Source organism: Drosophila bipectinata, chromosome XR (assembly GCF_030179905.1).
Source record: "Drosophila bipectinata strain 14024-0381.07 chromosome XR, DbipHiC1v2, whole genome shotgun sequence".
NCBI classification, from domain to species: domain Eukaryota; kingdom Metazoa; phylum Arthropoda; class Insecta; order Diptera; family Drosophilidae; genus Drosophila; species Drosophila bipectinata.
Genome location: NC_091735.1, coordinates 21489999 through 21515556, shown reverse-complemented (window position 1 = coordinate 21515556; position 25558 = coordinate 21489999). Strand labels below are relative to the sequence as shown.

General features: G+C 37.9%; 4 protein-coding genes across 8 annotated transcripts; 2 read left to right on the top strand and 2 right to left on the bottom strand.

Moving 5' to 3' along the window:
* Positions 1–166: 166 nt before the first annotated feature.
* LOC108127190 (probable RNA-binding protein 18) lies at positions 167–1642 on the top strand. 2 transcript variants are annotated; one of them, XM_070282931.1, is made up of 5 exons: positions 167–285; positions 348–444; positions 515–633; positions 694–786; positions 848–1642. In XM_070282931.1, the coding sequence occupies exons 1-5, from the start codon at positions 274–276 to the stop codon at positions 1130–1132; spliced, it is 606 nt and encodes a 201-aa protein (XP_070139032.1). In that variant the 5' UTR covers positions 167–273; the 3' UTR covers positions 1133–1642. The 2 variants fall into 2 exon arrangements, with proteins under 2 accessions (XP_070139032.1, XP_017099592.2); XM_017244103.3 differs by lacking the exon at positions 167–285 and having other exon boundaries at positions 348–442; positions 559–633.
* On the bottom strand, positions 1204–2195 carry mRpS25 (mitochondrial ribosomal protein S25). The gene is made up of 3 exons (XM_017244104.3): positions 1959–2195; positions 1711–1905; positions 1204–1442 (listed from the first exon to the last, which is right to left on the bottom strand). The coding sequence occupies exons 1-3, from the start codon at positions 2093–2095 to the stop codon at positions 1271–1273; spliced, it is 504 nt and encodes a 167-aa protein (XP_017099593.1). The 5' UTR covers positions 2096–2195; the 3' UTR covers positions 1204–1270.
* A 168-nt stretch (positions 2196–2363) lies between these two features.
* Positions 2364–3551, top strand: nmdyn-D6 (nucleoside diphosphate kinase 6). 2 transcript variants are annotated; one of them, XM_017244091.3, is made up of 3 exons: positions 2364–2480; positions 2552–2841; positions 2905–3551. In XM_017244091.3, the coding sequence occupies exons 2-3, from the start codon at positions 2642–2644 to the stop codon at positions 3155–3157; spliced, it is 453 nt and encodes a 150-aa protein (XP_017099580.2). In that variant the 5' UTR covers positions 2364–2480; positions 2552–2641; the 3' UTR covers positions 3158–3551. The 2 variants fall into 2 exon arrangements, with proteins under 2 accessions (XP_017099580.2, XP_070139033.1); XM_070282932.1 differs by having other exon boundaries at positions 2432–2480; positions 2533–2841.
* sbm (L-type amino acid transporter sobremesa) lies at positions 3552–23573 on the bottom strand. Of its 3 annotated transcripts, none has more exons than XM_070282930.1 (9): positions 23457–23573; positions 10538–10709; positions 10021–10067; positions 8202–8303; positions 7661–7903; positions 6877–7375; positions 6144–6240; positions 5453–5775; positions 3552–5386 (listed from the first exon to the last, which is right to left on the bottom strand). In XM_070282930.1, the coding sequence occupies exons 1-9, from the start codon at positions 23506–23508 to the stop codon at positions 5308–5310; spliced, it is 1614 nt and encodes a 537-aa protein (XP_070139031.1). In that variant the 5' UTR covers positions 23509–23573; the 3' UTR covers positions 3552–5307. The 3 variants fall into 3 exon arrangements, with proteins under 3 accessions (XP_070139031.1, XP_070139030.1, XP_017099578.1); XM_070282929.1 differs by lacking the exon at positions 23457–23573 and adding an exon at positions 10935–11190; XM_017244089.3 differs by lacking the exon at positions 23457–23573 and adding an exon at positions 10935–11188 and having other exon boundaries at positions 3552–5392; positions 5457–5775.
* Positions 23574–25558: the final 1985 nt, after the last annotated feature.

The following is a 25558-nucleotide window of genomic DNA, read 5'->3' as shown; positions in this document are numbered from 1 at the left end:
GTTTGATATGTATACGCTCTTACCCTTAGGCGTTATGATAAATAAATTAATATCTTCTAGGGAAGTCCACTGCATATGCTTTATTTTTTATTTATTGTTTAATTTTAAAATCATATTAATTCAAATTATAGTGCCTTGCTTCTTACCTTTTCCAACACTTTCTTGATGGTGAGTTTATTTTCGATAAACGATAAACTGCAGACAGCTGACCGCAACTCACCACCCATACACAAAAAATAGTTTCGTTCTTTGGTTTGTTTTGGCCAAAAGAAAATGGCAAGTGCAGTGCGTATAATATATATTTTGTAGTTTTCTTCTTAACTGTAGTAAATTGACTTTGATTTCAGACCAGTTCCAGTGCCACAAGTAGCAGCAGTACGACTGGAAACTCCGAGGAGCAGCGACGGATTTGGGTTGGAAATCTAGATTCTCGCATCACCGAGTAAGTTGAACAATAATTTCATGAATATGCCTCGACGGTGCTAATAGACCCTTTGCATTGCCCCCAATCGGTTTCAACTACTCAAACTGATGCAAAAATGCGGCCCCATCGAGAAGTTCGACATGCTCTTCCACAAAGGAGGCCCCATGGTCGGCCAATCCCGTGGCTATGCTTTCGTCACCTTTGCTCAGGTGAGTGTTGCTACAGTGCAACCTTCCCCAACCTTGTAAATGCATCTCCCACTTTCACAGAACGAAGGAGCCACCAATGCGCTGATGAAACTTGACGGCAGCAGCGTTGGAAATCGTTCCATCGCCGTGCGTCTAGCCAAGAATATCAAATATGTAAGTCCCCTATAACTAGTTATTGTTGTAGGACACTATTTATAATCATTATCACTTGCAGGACGACCTGCAGAAACCAAAGCCCCGCATTGAGATCCCAGCTCTGGGCACCGGCAAGAGGGAGGAAAAGATTAGCAAATCGGAGGCCATACGCGCCATAGAGGCAAAGCTGAAGGTGCTGGAGCGTCAGACCGACGACAATTTGGAGCTAAACACACATGGCCGAGGCGAGACGAACGTGCCCTTCATCCAGCGCTATCAGTTCAACAAGGACCGTGACACATCCCAGCGCTATGGCAAATCCTCGGCACCATACCACCGACAGCAGCGCCCCAAGAGACGCTGAAACCACGAGACCCAGTTCGTACAAAGCCATGGTACTTTGGGTGCTACCTCAACGGACGAGCCTTGCCGGCGTTTAGTTTAGTTTTATAATTAATTTATTTAAAAAAAACGTAGGAGAGGAAAAATCAACCGGGAGCATCTACTTGGGGGCAAACTTGAATTTCCCACGCATCTGTTCGGGAAGCGGAACTGTGCCCGGACACCGCACCTGTCCGGGAATCTCACAAATGCAGTGCCTGCCGCAGCCGTAGCCAAAGTTTGCCGGATTGTCCTTGCTCTCCTTTAGGCGCGCCTCCGCGTCCAGTTGCTCTCTGTGTGAATGGGCAAGAAAAAGGCAGCATTTTAGTGTATTGCTTGCGAGGGAACAAATCACTTAAGTAAATGTACTGATTTTTTAAATTTATATAACTTATTTTTCGTTTTCTACCATTATATTTCCTGCCTCAACCGAGCTAAACTTAATTTTTCACAAAAATTCGCAAAGAACTCTGTCAATTAGGATAAGTTGTAACTGATTTTAAACCAAACTTGAAGAAATATTAATAAATATAAGCAACATATTATCTGCTCTAATCTCACCTCGTCTTGCCCACCACCTGGACCAGGTGCTCGATGATATCGTTCTTGTTTCGTCCCTCAATGTCGATCAGCATGTCCCGGCCATCTTCAAAGTAGCATCGCACGAACGGCGACGGCGTCAGGTTCTTAAGGGTGAGCACCTGAACTTCGGGATTCTTGAACTGGATCTGTGGAATGTTCCAGAAGACAAAGTCCCTGCAAATAGTGGCAATTAGGATACCATTGGATAATCTGAATAGGAAACTTACCTGGCACCCGCGTGATGATCACCGTATGTGTTGTAGTTGACACTGAAGATGCGGACCTTGTCCTTGAGGACCAGTTTGCCGGCGTTTAGGTAGTTGAGAGTGCGCCGAATCGGCTCGCGTCCTTTCATGAAAGGCATGACTACCTTTTAATTAATATAATTGCACTTAAACAAGAAGAGGAATCTGAGGGAAGCGGCTGCTTGTGTAATGCGGCCAGCTGATTGTCCAGTGTTGGTAAATAGTGCGATATCTATCGATAAATTCAACACATACGATAACGATAAGTTGTTTAAAAAAGTAACAATTCCTGAGACGATTTGAATAGCATTTGAATTTAGCATTTCCGTTTTTAATTAATTTATCTTTTATTATTTAATTGGGTTTTGTATTCTATTAATTTCAATAAAAACAATGTCACTTATTTATCGACACATTTTCGATTGCCCATCACCAATATTTAAACAGCTGATGTTCTAAAACACAGAAACCGGCAACATTGATTAAGTAAACTTTAGATTTTAGGTTTGTAGTAACACAATACTTAATTATTTCTAAATTTTCCGTATATTTAAAGATTTATATATTTATTTCAGATAAAAATACATTTTTTAAGACACAAAGCAAGGCAGAACTTGGCACCCAAAGGGCAAGAATTATTAAATCTTGAAAAGCTTAGTGATATAATGGAAATTACTTTGGCTCTTATTAAACCGCACGTTCTGCGAAATACATATGCCATGCAACAGATCCGGGCGCTGATAGCCCAGAATTTCACAGTGCTCGACCAGAAGGAGGTGCACATCACAAAGGACATCTCCGCGAGATTCTATGAGGAGCACCGGGGCAAGTTCTTCTACCATCGACTAACCACTTTCATGAACAGGTACGTAAGTTCTTAAACATAAAGAATACATTGATTAAATGCTTATTATATATTTGGCATTAGTGGTCCCTGCTATGCTCTTATCCTGCAGTCAGAGGCCTGCATCCAAAAATGGCGAGGCCTTCTTGGACCCACCAAGGTATTCCGAGCTGTATACAGTGATCCCAACTGCATTCGGGCTCTCTATGGACTGTCCGATACCCGAAATGCCTGTCACGGATCCGACAGCGAAGAATCTGCCCTGCGAGAAATCGGTATCCTATTCCCAGAATTCAAACTGGATGAAGTTAGTCGGGAAGTGAAAAAGAAGACATAACTTTGGGAGAAATTCTTGTTGGAGAATTAATTTTTACATTGCAGAAACCTGAAAGCCTTCTGTGACAGCTCCTAGCTGCGGCTAAAAAATATTTAAATTGTGAATTAGAGCTTGTATTTAAATGTTTTTTAAAAATGAGCCAAGATTTGTGATGCTTTTTCTAAAATTTTGAAAGCTAGATAGCTTCTGCATTTTAAAAAACATATTCATGTTTATCTCAACCTTGATAAAAGCTTGAATAAATAATGCAAAAATAAAGAAATTTTAATTATGCAAATTTTTATAAAATTTCTAAAAATAACCAAAGAAAGAAATGCATATATATTAAGATATACACCTACTTGTATTCCCATAATGCTTTGCATTCCTTTTCCTATAAATATTTCAAACTAAATTGTGTTTCAAAAACTTTATTTCCTCAATTTCTTGGTTTACATAATACAATTATTTTGTCATTAGTTGGTAGGTACATGTATAGATAGAGATTTTCGATTTGTTCTGGTTACCGTTTAGCTCATTGTAAATAGTTTTGGTAATAAAAATTATAATATTTATAAACTTAACAAATTATATATATATATATATATTAAATATGTATGTATTTATGTGTGTGTGTGTATGTACGTTTTGAAAAATCTATAGATATATAGATAATTATTATTATTTCTTTGTAAATCGGTTCAGACAGATGCTAGAAGCAAGGCGAGAAATATTTAAAAAAATCATCCAAGTTTTTAAATTATTTTACGGTTCGATTCCCGGCCAGGTCGACTCAAATATTTTGAAATATATTTTCAAATATTTTATTTTTCAAGCGCCAGGCGCTTGGGTCAGAGTGAGATGGCACGGTATCGGCATCTGCTGTCTTTTTCTAATTCGTGCGAAAAGAGTCCTTCACAAAGGATCAAAAACCGAAGGAAATACATTAGAAAATTTCAAAAATATATATTTTTAATAATATAACTATTAATAATAGTGTTTCTTTTTGTGTTTGTTTTTTTTTTTGTAAAAGTATAACCGTCTTTCTAAATTCTAGTCTTAGCTTTGATTTCTCAAAAAAAAAAAAACGATTTCTCAAAGCCCAACATATGATGCAAAAAAAAAAATGTTTAGCAATTATTCTATATAGTTGTGTTTTTTGTTTTTGTTTATCCAAGTTTTGCTATTTTTTTGGTTTGCATTTTTTTTTTCTAGTGACCTTAATTTTGGTATTCAATTACAAATTTTTAATGCCTATTTTGCAGTCCTACGATTTTCGAAACGCGCATCCTTGACGCGTCAAAGTTAGAAACATTCGGTTGGGGTTTGTTTTTTGTCCTTTTTTTTTAAATAGTTTTCTTCTTTTTGTTGTTGTAGTTCTTGTGATTTTTTTTTGTTTGTTGCATAAACATCACTTTGTCACATACAATGTACACATAAATATTGCTATTCAAATCGATCTCTAGATCGTTAAACTCGTATTCAACGCAGGTATTTTTTTTTTTGTATATAGTATCGAGATTGGGATTAGGATCAAAAATTATTAATAATAATAATAGTAACAAATCGATGCGGAAAGCTGCCTATTTTAGGTGGGTACTGTACTGATTGGTGGTGCTTTTGGCGGCACTGTACTTTAACCTTCGACCTCGAGCACTCCGTCAGACTTCCAACCGCTTGGCAAGGATATTCTTCTCTGTAGGTCTTCTCTGTATGTGAGTGTGTTTTTTGTCATTTGATTTTTTTTTTTTGTATGTTTTTTTGGGATCTCTCTAGGTACTAAAACATAAAAATATATGTTTCTATAGTTCTATAGTACGTATTATCAACTATGCAACTTGGCCTACACACAATCAATAAAGGTATATGTATATACATACGTACTATGTATCTGTATATGAATGTAACCAGCTCATAGCATAAAAAAGACTATTTCAAATAGTTTTTTGTTTCTCTAGCATTACTTTTGTCAACGACAACGTCAATATATATATATATATATCATAATAGGTTGCTCAATCGTTCCTTTCAATTCTACATATACATATATCCCCCTATCGAAATTCCTTCCCTTGCCGCCATCCCTGGCTTCACTCCTAACATATATCCTTGTTTGTATAGTAAATAAGTGAATGTATTTGCTTCTCCTCATCATCATCATCATTCCATGGTTATGGAGTCCTTTCTACTCGAACATGGCCATCGAAGAAGTGGGCACCACCTCCAGCAGTAGCTGGAAGAATAGTGTTACTTTATCTGGAAAGGAAAAAGATAAAACATTTTTAAAATAAAGTCCTTTTTATCCTTGACTTTCACTTACTCATAAATCTCGGCGTCATGCCCCATTTAACAAACGGCACATAGAAGATCAGGCCCGCGAATATAAAGATCATGGCGTACAGATACTCGATACGGGGCGTCTCAAATATGGGCGCCGCCACGAGATACACAGAAATGGCCAAGACCACAACGGGAATGATGATCGGCACCTTGTAGGGCCGCGGGTAGTTGGGCTTGGTGTAGCGCATCACGATGAGGGCCAGCATGGCTCCGCCGTAGAATATCCAGGCGGTGAAGCTGAAGAAATCAATCAGCGAATCAATCGTGCCGTGGAGCACCATTGCCGAGGCAATCAGCGACTGGTGACGGAGACGGATACGGATACGGTATACGGTATACGGTTACGGGAACATACGCACAGAGAAAAAGAGATAGAAAGAGAAAGGGAGAGAAAGAGATAAATAAAAAGAACAAGAAGGGAGTTTAGATTTAGGTTAGGATCAGGATAACATATAGCTATCAGGTTATTGGGGAATTTTAATCAAAAAAATTTAAGATTCTACAATCAAAAACTATTTTTTAAAAGATAAATTTCTTAATTAATAATGCATGCTATATGTTATATTTTTTAAAAATTTCATGAAAATTTATTTAAAGTATTAAAGATCTTTAAGTACTATCAAAACTTGCTCTAAACTTGCCACATTTGGTATAACTAGACACTTACGTGGAATATCAGGCCTGGGGCAGGTGTTAGACGGCGTATATGAACGTAGGAGAGAATATCCAGCAGGTGACCCTCTCGGCTGGCCGCGAAACAGAGCCTGAAATGGAAACAACATTTTATAATATTATATAATATTGGAAAGCTATAATAAAGGATACAAAACTAAACAAAAAAAATATATTGCCTATTTTTATGGGCCTGGCTTTCGTTTTTACAATTTTTGTTAAGGACTCTTGGGAAAAAATTATAAAAATAAACTATTTAAAAGTTATTCTTAAGATTTTTATGCAGATTAGTAGAGAAGATCTTCACGAATCTTTTAAGGTATCCTGCTTGAAGATTGGCTAAAAATTGGTTGAGATATGATCTTAGGATATGGGGGTACTCTCATATTTTCAAAGGGCTCGCATAGAAAAAATTGATGAAAATTATAAACAAATATTTACAGATCAGTTTTTAATGCAGATTAATAGAGAATTGGTAAAAAGAATTCCGCTAGAGAATCGGATATATATTAGCGAAGATATATCTTCTGATTTGGGTCATATTTTGATCCCCATAGTGTTCTTCATTTAAATAAATTTTAGAAATATTTCTAAAATATTTTGGGATTAGGTTTTAATTCATATCATTGGAGAATCGATCTTAAAATCTTTTAAGGCCCAGCCCTTGAGAATCTAATGGATATAGGTAGAGATATGGCCTTCTCTGGATATAAATCAAGTAAACTTACCGGCCGGCAGCAAAGAGCGTACCATTGGCACTGCCAAAGGTGCTAATGGTGACGCTGAGGGGCATGAGCCACGCCAGTGCTCCAAGGACGCGATTGCCAAAATAGACCGCCACCGCATCCGACTCGATCATCTCCTGCGGGGACATGGCCGCCAGATAGGAGATATTGATGAGGGCATAGCACAGGGTAACCAGGGGGATGCCAATAATGATGGAGCGGGGTAGGTTCTTGCTGGGGTTCTTGATCTCCTCGGTGACGTAATTCAGATTGTTCCAGCCATCGTATGCCCACAGGCCCGTGTAAAAGGCTGTGGCGATGGCGCCCATGTTAGGCATCGGACCATTAAATGCATTCGCCAGGTGCTGGGTGTTGCCCTGCATCAGTTTGTAGGCACCGCCGCAGATGACGATCACCACGGCGACCAGTTTGGCGGCGGTGAATATATTCTGAACGGCCATGCCCAGGTTAACACTGTAGCAGTTCACGAACAGGATCATCACTGTAACAGAGAGAAAGAAATTTATTAAAAATTAAACTTTTAAATACCAGTTTCGATAAAGATTACATTCGAAACTGAGTTCGAAATCGAAAATTAGTGTGGCGGAGAAGTGGAGAAGAATTATTTTAATGTTGAATTTCGAAAATAAAAATAAAATATGTTTAAAATTGAGTTCCAAATAATAAATAATAAACTTTCGAAGAAAAATCTCTTTAAAATTATATTTGAAATTAAAATTAAGTGTGACCTTAGTTCTATACGAGTAATATAAACCGTTATTCTTACCAATTGCCACCAAAGCAACCATCTTGACAACGCCCTTCGGCGGATCGCATTCCGTTATAAAAGCCTCAACGGCATATTGGGCAAATGATAAGCATATTATAGCCATTTGAGATGGCTTCAACACCAGAGTCGACACCCATGAGAACAGGAACGCCGGCGCCGGTCCATAGGCGTCCATAAAGTACGCCCACTCCGCCCCCGACGAAGTGTTCATTGTGCCAAGTTCAGCATATGCCAGAGCGCCTAAAAAAAATCAAAAACAAAAATATATTTAAGGGTTAATTGGCTTTTTAAATAATAGCTCTTAGCCTTTATTAGCTTGAACCTTGAGGGGCCACCTCTTTTTTTTTTTTTGGGGCAAGTTCAGTGCAACAGATAAGGTAGGGGAATCCTCTAAACATACCGCTGGCCGTCTGCCAGCCGTGCAACAAGTTGTGATGGATGACGGCTCTTGGCCACTTGGCGGCTGCCCGTAAGTGGGTCAGCTGCACGTGGCCCAAAAGTCGCCTGATTAACCCCCTGATTAGATGGTGGTACTTACCCAGCAGGGAGAGCAGACCACAGGCAAGCCAGATTATAAAGCTAACTCCAACGGAACCAGTGCGAACCAGTAAACCGGAGGGTGACACAAAAATTCCAGACCCTGTTTGGGGAGAGAAGATGCACATACATATATATTGGTATTAGTATTTCGTAGCATATATTAAGGCTGCATTCTAGGTGGGGGTGGGGGTGGGTTGAAAACAGCTGATTGGAGCACGCGATGTTTTTGATTCGTTTATGCTAATGAGAGTGGGTGGTGGGCTATCAGTGGGTGGCAAAGACGTCATCAGTGGGCGGTGGGCCACTTGCCACACTGAGAAAGCTTCCACCATTTGGTAAAAGCTCAAAATAACGGGAAAATAACGGTTTCTATCTCGTGCAGAGAACGAACCACCCTTCGAAGGTGGGAGAGGATGGTCGGATGGGTGGTTGGGTGGGCGAGTGGGCGAGTGGTGGTGAGAGCGTGCAACAATTTGGTAACACGAATGCGTGCCACAACTGGCGCCATTGCCTAAGGTCAAAGTGCAATACCGATAATATCCGGCGTTCATGTCATAAATAAACGTATTTGAGGAACAAGTGATGAAGGTTTGAGAGGTAAGAGTTATTTTTAAAATATTAACTTGTCCGTTTGTCCGTATGTCCATCTGTCCGTAGGTTTATATGGTTTTTCTTTTGAAATTCCCAAAGTATATATTCAGAATATTCAGAAAACTAGTCTTCTAGGGACTTAACTGCTTTAGAAGATATATTTGACCATAAAATATTAAAATTTATTCCTCTATCGGTTTTTTTAATATATTCACTAAAATTCCTGTCCGTTTGTCCGTCTGTCCGTTAATGTTTTGTAATATTTTACCCTTAAAAAGCATAAATTACATAGAAAAGACTTCCCCCACCAAAATCAAGCTAATTTAGTTCGTTTCTTAATCTTTTTTTCAAGAAATCCCTTGAAAATATTTAATTTTGTCCGTTTGTCCGTGTGTCCGCTAACTAGCCTGCCTTAATTTATAAGAAAATGTCCTAGTTGAATATCATATATTTTAAAAATTTTTAATTTAAAAGCAAAATATTATAAATACTCTTCAATACCCCCATTAAAACCCCAAAAGAATAAAAAGGGTTCATAACAAAAAAAATACTTTGGAAATTAAATACATTTCAATTACTGATTAAACTTTTATGGTAACCGCAAGTGTGTGTGGGCCGTGTGTAGGCTTCCTTTTTCAGATTCAGTGGAATGCCGGGCGGAATGGCTGCCCTTAATCCCTCCCAAAACACCCAAACCCGAAGCCCCGCACAACGTCCACCACACTTTACCGGATTTCTGACGCTTTTTTGCGTCACATTCTGCGTATCTACACACTCCGACCACCCACCCACACGAACGCCAAAAGGAAGAACAGACTATATACTATATGTATGCTATATATATATTTACGTCTGAAGCTGCGTAAATATGTACTCGGTTGGATATACAACACGTATCTAAAATTATGTGTACGTATTTTTGGCCATGCGCGCCTTCTTCTCCGAAAAAAACACCGATTGAAAAAATGTGCCACAATAATTTTCACCGGTTCTCAACCAAAAAAAAAAAAAAAATAGAGGAAAACTTATTAAAGAAAATAACAAGAAAAACAGAATCATTTGACACAGTCCAAGGAAAATGGCGTGTTTTGTGGCCATGTTGGCATTTTTGTTCTAATTTCAATGAGTTTGGTCGGCGCCATGTTCCCTCATATATGAGATTATAGGAGATTGTTTTTGGGTTTAATAATAATAATAATATGTATGAAATTATTATAGAGACTTACCTATCATAGTTCCAACAATTAAAGCCACCCCACTGAAGAGGCCCAGCCTGAAAGGATAATAAGAAAATCAAATAAGAGTTAGGATTTGTTAGAAGAACTTTATAGAAAGTAATAGACAAAAGCCTGACTTGAAAGTTTAAGTATCTGGTAGTATCTTGTTGTCTAAATTATTGGCCTAAAATAGAACCTTAAACTTGTTAATTTCAAGTGGGTGGGGATCCATTGATTGACAGTTTAGTGCTAAAATCAAGTCATCCATAAAGCACGCGTCTCGGCCAAGTAAATAGAAAATATATTTTGCTATGAAACCTTGAAACTAAACTGAAATATTTGTAAACAGTTTTCTAAATATTTTCAAAGATAAAAATGTGACAATACGATCTTGAGATATTACTTGTTTATAGAGAAACTTTGGAGACAAAAACATCTCTAATGATCTGTTTATTTTGAGAATAATTGTATCTAAATATTTGAATGATTATTGTTTATATTGGAGTGTAAATATTGCAATATGTACCTTCTCTCGAGGTGAACAGCGTGGTTCTGCGCTGAGCCATTCCTCTCCAGCGGCTTCCGCATCCGCCCGGTCCCTGATGTGTCGGTCTCTGGCGCTTCGGGCCCTTCTGTTCCAAGAGACCCATTGGCGCACATTGTCCCGTTGCTCGTTGCTTTTGTTGGCACATTATGTCCTGTTTTTTTTTTTGTAAAAAAGGATAAGGAACACACAGCGACACCGAGAGAAAAAAAGAGAGAGAATAGAGAACACATGGATTAGCATGGATAATATTTTACACTTGAAAAAAAATACTCAATCATATTTTATATTATTTTTTATGAATGACAGACACACACACAATCATACTCATACACACACACAACCAGAGAGAAATTGAGAAACAATACCACCCCCGCACCTCTATTATCTGTTGAATTATTTTTGCATGCGTTTTTTTGCAAGCAAAATAGTTGTGATATTTTATCGCGCATGGCATGGACGGATAACAAGTTGCTAAAATTATTTCGCCGCGAATTTCAGCTCTCAGCGAAAAAAAAAGAAACGAATTATGAAAAACGGCCAAACGGGAATCGGTATTTGGGAATCGGTGAAATCTAACGGGGAAAACGGCGCGACAAAATCAAGCGCTGTGGGCGGCAATTCTCAGGCAACTGTCCGCGTCCCAATTGTCGGCGGCGTCAAATAGTCCGCCAGCCGAAAAGCTTTTTCCCCAGCCGCCGACCCGAACGCCACCCGAAGGCCACACACTCGCCAGCCGAGCAGCGAGTCGCGAGTGTTCGGGATAGCGAGAACCGCAGCCGAAGCTTAACGAGCTTAGGATGCTGAAGATATGCTCTCGTACTCGCTCTCCCGCTCGCCATGTTGTTTCTTAATGCACAGAGAGAAACAAAATACAGAAATTAAGGATATTATGAAAATATTAGGATTTGATAGATTTTATAGTTTTAACTTAGACTCTTAAATAATTAAAAATATGTTTTTATATGAATTATATTAAATATCTTTATATACCCCTTAATAACCCCAAACATTTTCTTGCTGTGTATTCTCCTTGGACTTTCTCTCGTCGGCTGTTTTCAGCTTTTCGGTTGATGTCTACGTGACACCCGCCTGTATGTATAGAGTCCTCCTCCTGACTGATTTATGCAATTTTGTGCCGACGCGTCGCTTTTCTACGGTTTTTATATTTTGATTATAGAATTGTCAAGGTGAAGGCAGCTAGCTACATACTCTGCCTCTTTTTGTTTTCTCTCCCCCGGCTATTTATAACTTTAAATTAAATTTTTGAAAAGCGAATTATTCGGCTAATACCACGGGCTCTTCTCGCTCGAATAACTGCAGTGGACAGACAGACAGACAGAGACCCTCCCTAGGCTAGGGTGCTCCCCAGCTATCACTTGACTACTTGGCTTGTTGGGCCATTCATGGGCTCATCTCAATTAATTGGTTGTTGCGCATTTTCATTTGCCTCAATTGGTCGCTTATTAATGGGAGGTGATACGCCACCCTTTGGCCCCGATTTGGTCATGTGCCGCAAAAAAAAAAAAATCATCTCCATCTGCTACGTCACTCTGGGATCTTTATTTTCTCGCCCACGAGGCAGTCGGTATTTCATCAGCCCACTCGTTTATATACATACATACATACGTACTCCCATATACATACATACATATATTTTACTATGTTCTTGCACTATTTCCGTTCAATTCTTCTCGGCTGGACTTGCCCCCAAAAATCGTATATGTATCATGAAAATAGTGTTTAACAAATCGATATATGCATGTACGAAAATAAATATCACAGAAACATGTATAAAATTTTTGGTTATTCACGGCTACGTTGAAATACGCACAAGAAATAGCAAAGGAAAAACATTTAGTCCCAAATAATATTAAAGATCCATAAAGTTCTATGACTTAACTTTCGGATAACGTATACGCACTGTGGTACAATGAAAGAAATTTTCTACAAATATGATAATACCTTGTAGTACCATTTATAGAATTTAAGCTAAAAAACTGATCAATAAATCATATAATTAATTCATAGAAAAAGAAAAACCCACATTGCGTATACGTAATATTCCTCTCCATGGTTTCAAATGCTTCGATAACCCTTTATTTATGTAGAACCCTACTGTTTTGACCAGAGTTGTACGTATATAAATACATTGTCTGATTTTTTTGCATATATATACCTATATATATATACAGATACATAAACATAAATAAACGATTCCTAGTGTTAAGCTCTTTTTCGCTTCGGCTCTTCTAGTTGATTCTTATTGCTGTTATTTCTTTTATTTTTTCTCAATGTAGGTCTTTTTTTCTTTCTTTCTTTCTTTCTGTCATAAAAGTCACGCGGCCTGGTAGAACATTTTGTTTTTGTCGATCGCTCGTCAAGGGGGCGTGACAGGGCAGGCGGACAGTGGGTGGGTCGGATACATTACTTTCGGATCTTTCTCCCCCAAAAAAATTATACATCATGGGGAATAAATTGTAAACAAATATAATCTATTTAGAGTAACTACAGAAAAAAAGCTCTTATTTCTTATATATTTTCGATTTTCATGCCTTCTCAGCAAATATCACTTATACGCACTGTGGCCCAACGTATACGTGACGTAGGTATGATTCGAATTTCGAATTCTATCGAGAAGAATCAGACATGCTTACATATATATATAGACAACCACTTATAATTTGTGGATACTCTTCGTTTTGATTCGTTTTCACTTTCACAGACCTCCGACCGAAGAGCACTTGACAACCAAACCAGCCGCCAATATTGTCAGATGACATCCCTCCCAGACGTATCGTCAATTGAGACGGAACACGAGCCACCCTACCACCCATAAGAGCTCCTTCATTAATGCGGAGGGCGTACAGGGCGTGGCAGTTGATGGCAGTTCTAGTGCAGTTTTATTTACACTGATTTGACGCCCCAGGCATAAAATGCTACATATATTTTATGTCTGCCATAGGATGCCCCATTCAGAAGACCCGATACAGGGGTAATACTCTTACAGAAAACTAAGCTTATTGTTTAATTAGCTTTTTGTTAGCTTTTTAAATACTTATTAATATTAGTATTTTTCTAGTGAGAATAGACTTGTATTTCCCAAAGATCCCTGTAGCTTGCGTTATATATCGTAGAACCTACGCCCCACGTTGCACGTAGCCTCTTTGTGCTAATGTGCAATTCGAACATTGGATGGGCTTGTCGCCCGATTTCGAGTCGTTAATTATTTAGACACGTTAATGCGAAAAACAAACAACGAATAGATTCGCAAAGATAAGTGAAGAGTTTGTTAAACAAACAACTAGCTTAGTAGGCTTACTGGTATTAGTTTAGTACAAAAATTTCCAATAAATCTCTATTAATATTTTTAATTGGTTATATCAATATTAATTCAAGACAGTGCCAAAGTAAATGCCATAGAAGTTGGTAACAGAGGTTGTAATATGTAATTAACAGTGCTTTACCATACTTTAGTACAAGTACCAGGTATCTATAGTCGAAATCCTTAATGAATATGAAGCTAATACATTTGAGCGACCGTTTCATAAAGCGTTTGGCCGATCTGAAAGATATAGAAATCGTCTAGCTTTATGAATATGAAAGAAATTAGAAAATATAACATTTTAATTATCAAAGAAGGGTATTTAAAATTCGTATTATCGAATATCGTATATCGTTTAAGGCATATAAAGATAATTGAACGCGATAAATAGGCTTGCAATATCAATCACAATTCATAGAGCGACGAAACGTATTTTCCAGGTGAAGAAAAACAAATAAAAATAGAATCCATTAACCTATTAAATCACAACGATCCAATGACTATATAGTATCTATAGATAAATATTACTAATCATGCCACATGTTCATCTTTTCTTAAAAAAAAGTCATATATTTTTTTAATAATAAATATTTTATAGCCTTCTGTATTTTTTGTCAGTGTATTGCCAATACCGCCCCCGCTTTTCCCATAAACTCCAGTGACGCAAAGAAGTCGCTGCCAATGACTGCAGCGTCGACGCCAGCGCCAACGTCAACGTCAACGCCAACGCCGCTAAATGAGTAATAATCACGCGCTTCATAGTCAAATTTCTTTCCACCCCACTGCCAGCCCACCACCCCTTTTCTTCTGGGGCCAAAAACAAACTTTTTTTTTTTTTGCTGCAAATAAAAATTTCAAGTATGCAAAGCAGCTACCAGGGTTGGGGGGGCTTGACCACTGGGGGGAGGAGCGGATATGGGGTCTTTATGCATCTCAATTGGCGTAGTGCCAAACAAATTTGGTTTCTTCTTCATATATATGTACATACAGTGTTGGTAAATATTTATACACTTGCCGAAGATATCGTTATTTAGTGCAGAAAGCTGGAAAGAGCAGTGTTCGTTAGCTTTTAAGGGTCTGCGATTCTTACTAGAATTGTGACTTGACTTAGCTTTATGATATTCTTATCATATATTTTGACTTTAAAGGATTTATTCGTTAGTTTGATTACAGGGATATCACTATAGCTTAATGTCTATATTAGAGCTATAAGCAATCACCTTTAAATAGCTCGAAAAACCTATTATTTTAAGATCTCTCGATCTATATCTTTAGAGTTATCTTAATATTTCCGTAAGGCATAGACAGTATCTGTTTTTCCGCTTCTACAGACAATTAGTCCTTATTTTAAATAACTCTCAACTCTCAAGCTTTTTATTTCTTCTTTAAAATATATAGAAATAAACAGGGAAAGAGTATACAATCTACGGCTTCAATGTCATCTATATTATCTCTATAATTTCAGTTCGTTGTATGACGAGTGTCGCGTCACAAAATTCCCAAGCAAAGGCAGTGCTCTGGGAAAGGCAGCACTCACTACCGAGTACAACTGTCGATAATTAAAAATATAAATAAATTTTAAAGGAAAATTAATTGTTTGTATTGTTAACTAGTTAAACTTTCAAGATTTAACAACTTGGGAATTAAAGACTTTATCTTGAATCTTAGTTAAGGTATCTCTTTTGAGATATTAGAGGTAGTTCCTTTGAAAACATTTAGATATTTCTTCGACTAATCCTATCCCTGATCTTTTTAATTCATTGAATAATTATTTCAATACCCTGTCTGTCTGTTCAAAATTCAATTTAAATTATTTGTTTATTTTATTGCTCTGGTTGAGCTGTTAATTAAACGGCGCGTGAAGACTTTCCTCAGCATGTGTCGCAAATTCGTTTGTGCTAATTATTCGCCTTCGCCGACGTCTTTGGACAGTTTTTGAAAAGTTTGATTGGGTTGGTTGGGCAAACTGATGAATCGATTTACCTCTGACACTTGTGTGTCTCCCCCTGGAAGTTGTCGAAGCCTCGTCTGACACGCGAACCTTAAATGCTGCCCAAAAATAAAACATTCCCCTTCTACCATTCACTTAATTGATTTGTTCTGTATCGTCGCAAGTCCCATAACAAAATGTCAATGGCCCAAAGTCCCGGTCTCCCGTAGAGTCCCGAGTCCCGAGACCCAGGTCCCTGTCCAAAAATTCTGCTGTCCACTTGTTATAACCAGAGTGGTTGCGGTTTATGCGTGACCCATGTGACGAACTGCTATCTTAATTTTATTTTTATTGATCTAGTTAGCACATTGAGGTATTTGGTGATAGAAAAAGGTGAGAACCAGTTGATATCAGAACCAGAATTCTATATTAATTAAAAGCTATTAACTTATAAGATGAATAATAAAGAATAATATGAGAAATATAAAACTCCTTTATGTAGAGATCTCTTTTTTATGATTTCTCTTGCGGCATAAACCCCTGAGTTTATTTATGAAATTCTATTATTTCAATATTTTCTTGCTCCATTTGCGTCAGACATGCCCAGCTCACCTCACCGCCGACCACCTCCTGTTGCCGCCCAGCCCCGCCTCCGATTTCAGCCCCTTGAGTCTACCGCCCCCCAAATGGGCTTTATTGGATGCTGTCGAAATATTTCCCGCTCTCTCATCTTAATTGAAATGTATCGTTTGTCGTTTAACGATTGTCGTTGGATTTTTTGTTAATTGAAGCTCCCACTGTGGGGCACTGTTGGGGCGGGGATGGGTGGGATGGATGAACGGTGGGTGGGAAGTCTCAAAACACGAGAAAGTCAATGTCAAGGCGAGCCATTCATGCACTTGACAGGAAAGGGGCGTGGCCAGTGTGCAAATGCAAAATTCATACGAAATGCAAGTGTTACTTTTCACTCGGAATTAATTTCCTAACTAATTAATGCAACATTGAAAAGCCTTAAAAACTCAAATTGATAAAATTCCAATTCTTAAGTAAGCTTTTTTAAGATTTCAGATATTTTGTTTCCATTTCTTCCGTTCTTAAAGATAAGATAAGTTTTAATATTTATTCCGGAAACATGCGATTCTTGAGGCTTAAATGAGAAGCTTTTCAAATCTATTTTTCAGTGTATTAACGTGTTTGGGTTTCTGTTGGCTGGCACACGCACACTGTGACACCATTTGGTGCTAATTTATGTCAGCAACGACCTTGACATTGTCACCGCCCCAGCCCGAAGGTCACCCACAAATGCCTGACTAACTAAAAAGGCAAATATAATATGAAATTCCGAGTTAGGAGAAAAGGGGAAATTGTAATAAATGGTTTTTATATTATTTTTTAATAGATATTTATTTAAATTTGGAAATTATAAAAATTTTATTGATCTTGGAAGCTTTGAAGAAAATTTGGAATATATTTTCTTTCAAAAAAAGAAAGCTTTTGAATTCTTTGTTTTCATAGTAAGGACACGAACCAAGAATTACTGGATGAAAGATTCGAAATATACTTTTAATAAAAGGTTTACAAGATTTCGAAGAAACCTTTATAGCAATATCTTTCATGTATTATTTCCTGCCTTGTTTAGTAGTATTATTTTTATACCTTTCAAGTTTCAAGATTATCTATCTATCTGTTTCCTCCGATCTTGTACGACGACAAGTGCATTTTTGCGATCGTTTGTGGAAATTGTCGTTTCGCCTTTTATTTCTGGCATTTTTCAATTTAACTCAATTGATTTTTATTTGACTCGTGACGCTCCAAGCGCTATGGCCGCGTCGCCACCGACGTTCATGATGACGCTAATGATCGGCGGTAATAATTACAAAGCGATAAATTCATTTGGCAGAATCATTTTCATCTTGCCAGCCCAGTAGGAGAACTCTTCTGAATTGAAATCTACATACAAGTGGAGGATGAGAGGCAACTACAAAACGAAATACGTATTTATAGATATAGTATCTCTAGGTAAGAGGATTTTCAATATCCGATTATTAGTTACATGAAGTTACGTATTTATAGATATAGTATCTCTAGGTAAGAGGATTTTCAATATCCGATTATTAGTTACATGAAGAGATTAGTTCTTTAATCTTAGTCTCTATTTGGGAACTTATTTGGTAAGAGACTTTTAAAATTTATTTATTTTAGTTAAAATAGATCTTTATATATTTCAGAGGTTATATAATACTATAATTTTAATGCTTAGTAGCTTTACTGTTGATTATTTCGATAGTTATCGATAAATTTAAAGAACTAACTCAAGAACATAACCTTCAAAAAAAGTTTATATAAGTTTATAACTTAATAAAGTGGTCTATTTTATTAAAAATACCTATGTATTAGGCCTTAAAAATGTATTATTTTCTATAATTAAACATCCCAAGATCTATAACAACCTATATCTAACCCAAAAATCTCCCAAAATTTGATTCATAGATACATATTCCAAGAAAATCTTACCACAAAGACAAACATTTCAAATATTATTTGTTAAAAATATTAAAAATAGCATCAAACAGCTGCATTTGCGGACACGTTTGTGTCCTTGGGCTCCATCGTCTATTTCGGATGTCGTTCCCGTTATCTTTTATGCATGGTGGCAACGCCGCACATGTCCGTGAGAATCCCACTGGCAATTGCTTGGAGTATAACCCCAAAAAACTTTTCCTCCTCATGCAAGCTTAATGCTTCTGTTGAAATAAAGATATTGGCCGTGTACAAGCTGTTGCCAAGCGGTGGCCAAAAAGTTTTGGTCGACACAGGGGGGGTTGGGCTGCTCCCCCTATTCCCCTCCTGCCAGGGAACAGATACATGTGTAGAGGGAGCCACTGCGAGGCATTGAACTCGCCTCCATTTTGTCCTGCCCGGGCGCCACTCAATTATTTGTAATACCGGCAAGGACACGCACACAGATGTAAGACAATGGCGATACACCCACACACACACGCACACACACACACACGCACACACTTTCTCCGTTATAAAGGGAAAACTTTGAGCCGTGGGCGTTCAATGAATTTTAGAGGCTCGTCGTCCTCCCCCTTTCCTTTTCCCTTCTTTTTGAGTGGGTCGATTGGCTCACAACATTTGGTATTCCACACAAGGGTAAATAAGACGTGGCTAAATGGCTCCAAGTCCGCTTTTAAATTAAATTGTCACTTACATGGGGTCGGAAACTCAAAGGGCCAGTTGCCAGAGACATATTTCAGAAACAAATGGCGTTCGGAAACATGTGGTCGCAAAAAAAGTCTATCAATTGGCCAATACAAATCCGATTCTCAAGCGGAATGCCTCTAAAGAATCGAGGATTGATTCTCTACAAATTTGCATCAAAATCCTGAGACGAAATATTTTTCAGATTTTTTTTCCATTTTTCCCGAAGGATCTCCTGAAAATGGGTATTTTTCCTATAGGGCCCACTGCGATGGCTATATCTTCCTCAATTCTCATCCGATTTTCAAGCGGAGTACCTTCAACGATTTCTAGATCAATTCTCCACCATTCTGCATCAAAATCCTGAGACAAAATATTTTTTCAGATTTTTTGTCCATTTTTCCTTATGGATCCCCTGAAAATGGGGTTTTCCCCTATAGGGCCCACTGCGATGGCTATATCTTCCCCAATTCTCCTCCGATTCTCAAGCGGAGTACCTTAAACGATTTCTAGATCAATTCTCTACTATTCTGCATCAAAATCCTGAGACGAAATATTTTTCAGATTTTTTGTCCATTTTTCCTGATGGATCCCCTGAAAATGGGGTTTTCCCCTATAGGGCCCACTGCGATGGCTATATCTTCCCCAATTCTCCTCCGATTCTCAAGCGGAGTACCTTAAACGATTTCTAGATCAATTCTCTACTATTCTGCATCAAAATCCTGAGACGAAATATTTTTCAGATTTTTTGTCCATTTTTCCATATGGATCCCCTGAAAATGGGGGTTTCCCCTATAGGGCCCACTGCGATGGCTATATCTTCCCCAATTCTTATCCGATTCTCAAGCGTTATCCTTCGTTATCCACACCTAAGAACACATTGTAAAAATACCTTTCTAAGACACACATGTTTCCAATGTTAGTTAAAGACTATAAAGCCTTTATCTCTGATTTTCGCTGGGAGCCATGTTCATGACGAGGATGAAAACCAATTAACTTTACAACAGGCTCGTTTGGCGTAAATGTCTGCAGGATGCGCCTAGTTTAAAATGTAATTTAAGAGCCTGCCTCCCCGACCATAAAAGGACATTTACGATTGTTTGAACTGAAAAGTTTTTCATTCTGGTTCTTTGGGTTTCGGGCCAAGTCTGTGCTAGAATCTGGGCTGAAAGACTGCCACACGTGGCGCGTTTTTGTGTACATTTGTTTATCTGTGTGTGTGTGTGTGTGTGTGTGTGTATCTGTGGGGCACGCCCCTTGCCAGGCCATGAGGATGCCAGGCCACCTGTTTTTATGGCTCGCCCGCAGGACTCTCGCCTCCGCAGGACTTACGCAATGAAAGCCGGCTCCTGGCTACTGGATCCTGGTGACGTTGCCAGATGTCCATGTATTTGTGGGCTAAAAATAGCAAAATGTAGGGATTCGGGAGAGCTTTCGCCGGCGACAGCGGCAGCGACCGAGACAGAGACTGAGACTGGCGCCTGCGCCCTGCCACATGTCCTTGCCAGGACATCTCGCCGCCGCTGATAACGGTTAACAGACGCCACAGCGTCCTCGAATAAATGGCGACAGGCATACTTTGCTGAGCGCCGCATAAAACGCGTAAAAGTTTCTCGGGAGCTGGGTAATGATGAAGCCTTCCTTCCCTACCAGAGGGCACGTACTAGTCCTGCAAGGACTTACCACCCACTAGCCACTCCGCCCACTAGGCGAATGACAAAGCCAAGGGCAATGGCGACAATGGCGAATGTCTTAGCCTTGGCCAAAACAATTTCTAATTTTTTTCTAGACAAAGCATCCTTTTTTTTTGAAATGAGGAGGCTCTTAGAAATCTGCCAAGTGCAAGGTAATTAAAAGTTCACTAGTGAGAGCTACTAAATGGGAGGAAATATAAAGAAATTAAAGAGTAAAATGAGTTATATACTTCTTAGTCAAATCACTAGTAAGTGCTACTAAAAGGTGGAAATATGTTAAGAAATTAAAGAGTAATATGAGTTAAATAAAGGAAGAATAAAGGATCTTATGGGGATTAGACCACAAGAAACTATCATTTTACGTCTGGAATCATTATTTCTTCTCGTTATTTAAGAAAGATATCAGGCAAGTTTAGTAATACAATATATTAATATATTAATACCCTAAGATATTTCTTGAATTTGTAGATACCAAGTACCTTAGATACCAAGTAACTCTCATAACTGCTAAGAAATCTGCCTAAAACTTTTTAGAGACATCTATTATACGCCTATTTACCAAAAAACATTAAAAACCAGAAAGAATAAAGGATCTTATGGGGATTAGACTACAAGAAGCTATCATATACATACGTCTAGATTCTAGAAATATTCTTTCTTTTCTTTATTTAAGATATCAGACAAGTTTCTTAAAACTGGGGATCTAATTTAAATCACTTGAGGCTTTTTATTTCTCTAAAATGGCTTAAGTCTGGATAATTAACTAAGCTTCCTCTAAAAACTAAAATTCAAAGAGGGGGGAAACGAAAAAAAAACACACAAATTACGAGGAAAAAAAAAAACGTAATTTTGTGATTAAAAGTGACAAAGCTTAATGGTTAAAAAAATACATGTGATGATAATTAAAATAATTTAAACATCTATGTACTTGCATAACAGGTTCTATTTTAATAAAATAAAAACCCTGAGTTAAGATTCCTTTAAAAAAAAACATTTTTTAAACATGTTTTTGGAATTCTTTTGCCAAATTATGTCAAGTGCACAACATTCCAACCATGTCAAGACAGCAACCCTTAGCACTTAACCCTTAACAGCCCCACCGCCCACTCGCACTCACACCCACACAGACACAGACACAGAGGCACGCATTCTACATGCTTTTGCGTTGCCTTGACTTTGTCCTTGACGGGCTTGGCTGCAACTTTTGGCTTTGGCTTTTGACGGCTTCCGGCAGCCAAAAACAAATCTCAGCAAAAGCCGGCTTTTAGCTTAGCTTCTTCTTCTTTCCTTTCATTTCTCGTTTGCACTTTCAGCGGAAATGCGTGGCCTGCCCCTAAAAATAGGCAAGAAATCCCCACAAAAAAAAAAAAAAACCAATGGAGCCTAAAAGTAACTGTAACTGTATCTCTCTGTGTCTGTGTATGTGTGTGTGTGTATCTTGGGTTGGGGTACAGTTAGCACTGGCTGATAAGCGGCTGCTTTCGGCGATTGCGTAACGTAAGAGGGGACGTTGTGGGTGGGGAGGGGGGCCTCGAATGAAAGTGAAATTGGAAAGCAAATGGAGGCAATAAAAGGGAATCGGTTATATAATATCTGATAACTGATATAGCCTAGATTTTAATATAAAATGCAATAAAAATGATGAGAATAGAATAGAATAGAACCCATAGTGAGTCAAAGTTTTAAACAATAAGAGACCTCCACTTTCCAATATCAATATAATTGATATTTCTACAGAAATATAGTGTATATTTTTTTATCATATAGTATAGTCATTTGACAATTAGTCTGTTCAGTTCCCACATTCGAGCCATAAATCATTCAGTATATTTACGATTTTTGTTCGCCGTTTGGATCCAATTTCACGCGAATATTCCCTCTCATAGATAGAAGTACGGCCCGCCAATCAATGAGTACTATGATTACACCGTAAAAAAAAAAACAAACAAAAACCAGCAATTGAATTGAATTTCAAGAAGAAATTTCACCACTAAAAAAAGTAAGTAGATAACACAATCAATTCTTATCAGAGGAGAGGTCTTTTTCTGGCCTGTTTCTGGCATTATTTTGTCAAAATAATGGATTTCGTCTAGGATTCCAAGAGTCCACTCCATGGCGACTTAATTGGATTAAAATTTTTTTTCAGTGAAAAAGGCCATGTTGGGCTGGTCGTTTTTGGTGGGTGTGTCCCAGTACCGTTATGTTTACATATATTGCAACTTTTATGAACTTGGCTTAGGGTCTGGTCGATGAGAACAGCTGTTCCATTGCAATCCCGACTCACACACACACATACACACACTTACACACTCACACTGGCACACTCACCCATTCACACACATTTGGGGGGGGGGGATACACATGGAAACCGTTAGCCGGGCAGTAATTTACCGTTGTTAACCGCGCATGCGTTTTTCAAACACATTCCAATAAATTAGAAAAAAAAATTAGATGAACTAAGCCACATTAAAAAAAATAAAATAAAACTACCTCGTGTGGCTAAAAATCACATGGTGCAACTTGAATTGTTTGTTCCGCAAATTAGCACACCGCAAAACGCAACAAAAATATATATAAATCACCAGTTGCCATTTAGTCTAGTTCATCATTCATATGAGGGAATAATTTTTTTTGAATAATCACCACTAATTTGCAAAAAAAAAAAATTAAATACTATACAGTAATGTAGAGCGAGGGAACAGTTCAGTTCAGTGGAGTAACGATATCGCTAACGGTATAACTCACCATTGGCGTGAATATGATTTGTGTTGTTGTTTGGTTGGACATGCTGATACATGACGTGCTACAGTGCGCCAATGTCGTCACTTTCATGTCACTTTACACTGCGAGAGAATGAAAGCGGCGGCCAGCGGCTCTGCGTATTTATAAGGTGCCGGGGAATCGGGAATTGGGCTCGGGACTCGGACTCGGTCTCGGTCTCGGAATCGGATCGGTTCGACAAATTTCTATAATGTGCTTTGCATCTCTCTGCCTCTGCCTCTGCTGACGTCGCAGTCGCTGTCAACGTTTTCCCAGTATTTTATATTTGTTTATGCGCTGCTCCTTTTGCGCAGAGCTTTTATCTTTTTTTTTTTTTGTTTCTTTTTTTTTTTTTTGTCTCCACTCAACCGGCAAAGGAGAGCAAACGCCGGAACTTCCGTGACGTAGACAGACGACAGAACTAAACCCAAAAGCTATCTTACCTATACAAAGGCATAAAAACACATACGTACAAACATACATATATGTACTTATATATCCGAGAATGCATCAAAAGCCGATTGGAATGCTTATCCGAACGCACTTGTTAAGCATTTAAAGCTAACGGTTAACCAAATGCAGTTTTATGGCCTAGTGCGCTTACAAATCACGTTTTCACAGTCGAGGACAAAAGCTAAGCAGCTAACTTTTTACAGGAAATAAAAAAAAACTAACCTCAAAATATATTATTAATGTTATGGGACCAATAGGGATTTCTTTATGATTTTCTCATTTTAAATACCATTTTATAAAATGTCTTATTGCTTAAAACTTAAACAAAAAAAACACTAGATCTATTCTTTAACAATATTTTGAAACAAAAATCGACAGTCTCGCAGCAATCGGCAGCCATCTTATTTCGGGACATAAACTAACCTCAAAAACCTTAGGAATTAACCCAAAAAATATTAAAAATGTTCTTATAGAACGAATAGCATTTTCTTTGAGTTTTTCCCTCTTTTTGCCTTTTTAAAGAATACTTAATTACATGAAAACCAAAAATGTATTTATTATAGACCCTTTTATATGAAAAACCCTTTATATGAATATGAAAAAACAAGTTCAAACATGTTAAAGTAAATAAATAGAAGGAAAAAAGTAAGAACGTGTCTATAAACATATAGTAATAGTACCGATGCGCTTTTTAGGAAGGTTTTTATAAAAGCGAAGATTATGAGTAACTTTTTGTTTGATTCCGTAAATACCTTAAGTGGAAAATGAATATTTAAATTTTCAAACTAAAACGCGGGCAATCCTGATGACCCGGGTTATCGCGATACACTGCTTTCTCCCATCCCTAGATCTGAGCTGCAAAAATTAAAATCTAAAATCGGTAGGGAAATAATTTAAATGGTAAAGCATAGTATTGAGTTGACGAAAATCCGCTGTTCAAATTCTGATAGCGATTTTGCACTTTATTCGGCTGCCGAGGTAGTGTGACCAAAACAATGAAGAAATAAGGTAATACTGAACAGCTGTTGTTTGTAAACAAAAAACAAATAAGCAAAAATGAATTCAAAACGATTGGATGTTGGTGTTTTGTTTATGTATTTCGCCGCTAAGGAGCTGATTAAGAAATAGAAAACTGGGTCAAAATCAAAATCCAAATCAATCACAAATCATTTCAATGCCATTTTATGGCATTAAAATGTCCCTTCGGGACGGCCAAATAAATCTTCCCCAATTTCCTGGATGGAAGTAACTTAATACAACAAAAAAAAAAAAAAAATGCCCCTTGTGGGTCAAATCTCATATTATGGGCTTCGTCTTGACCGCAGAAATTTATTTTAATTTGTCCTGGCGCGTCGAAAATGTTTCGGGCCGACTATTTTTTTGTTTGGTCAATTGACCCTCCATGTCACACCTATAAAAATAAATTGAAATATTTATTTTAACACCCCGAGAGCAGCTGTTTATTTTTTTTGATCCGGCAACACCATTAAAATCGATAACAAAAATTTTCGTCAACTCAGTACCCGCAAAATCTAGAAGGCAAAAATTTCTTCTTCTTTCCTTTTTTACACCGTTTTTTTTATATGGAGTTTGACAGCTGTCACTCGTTGGACAGCGGATTTTCGTCAACTCAG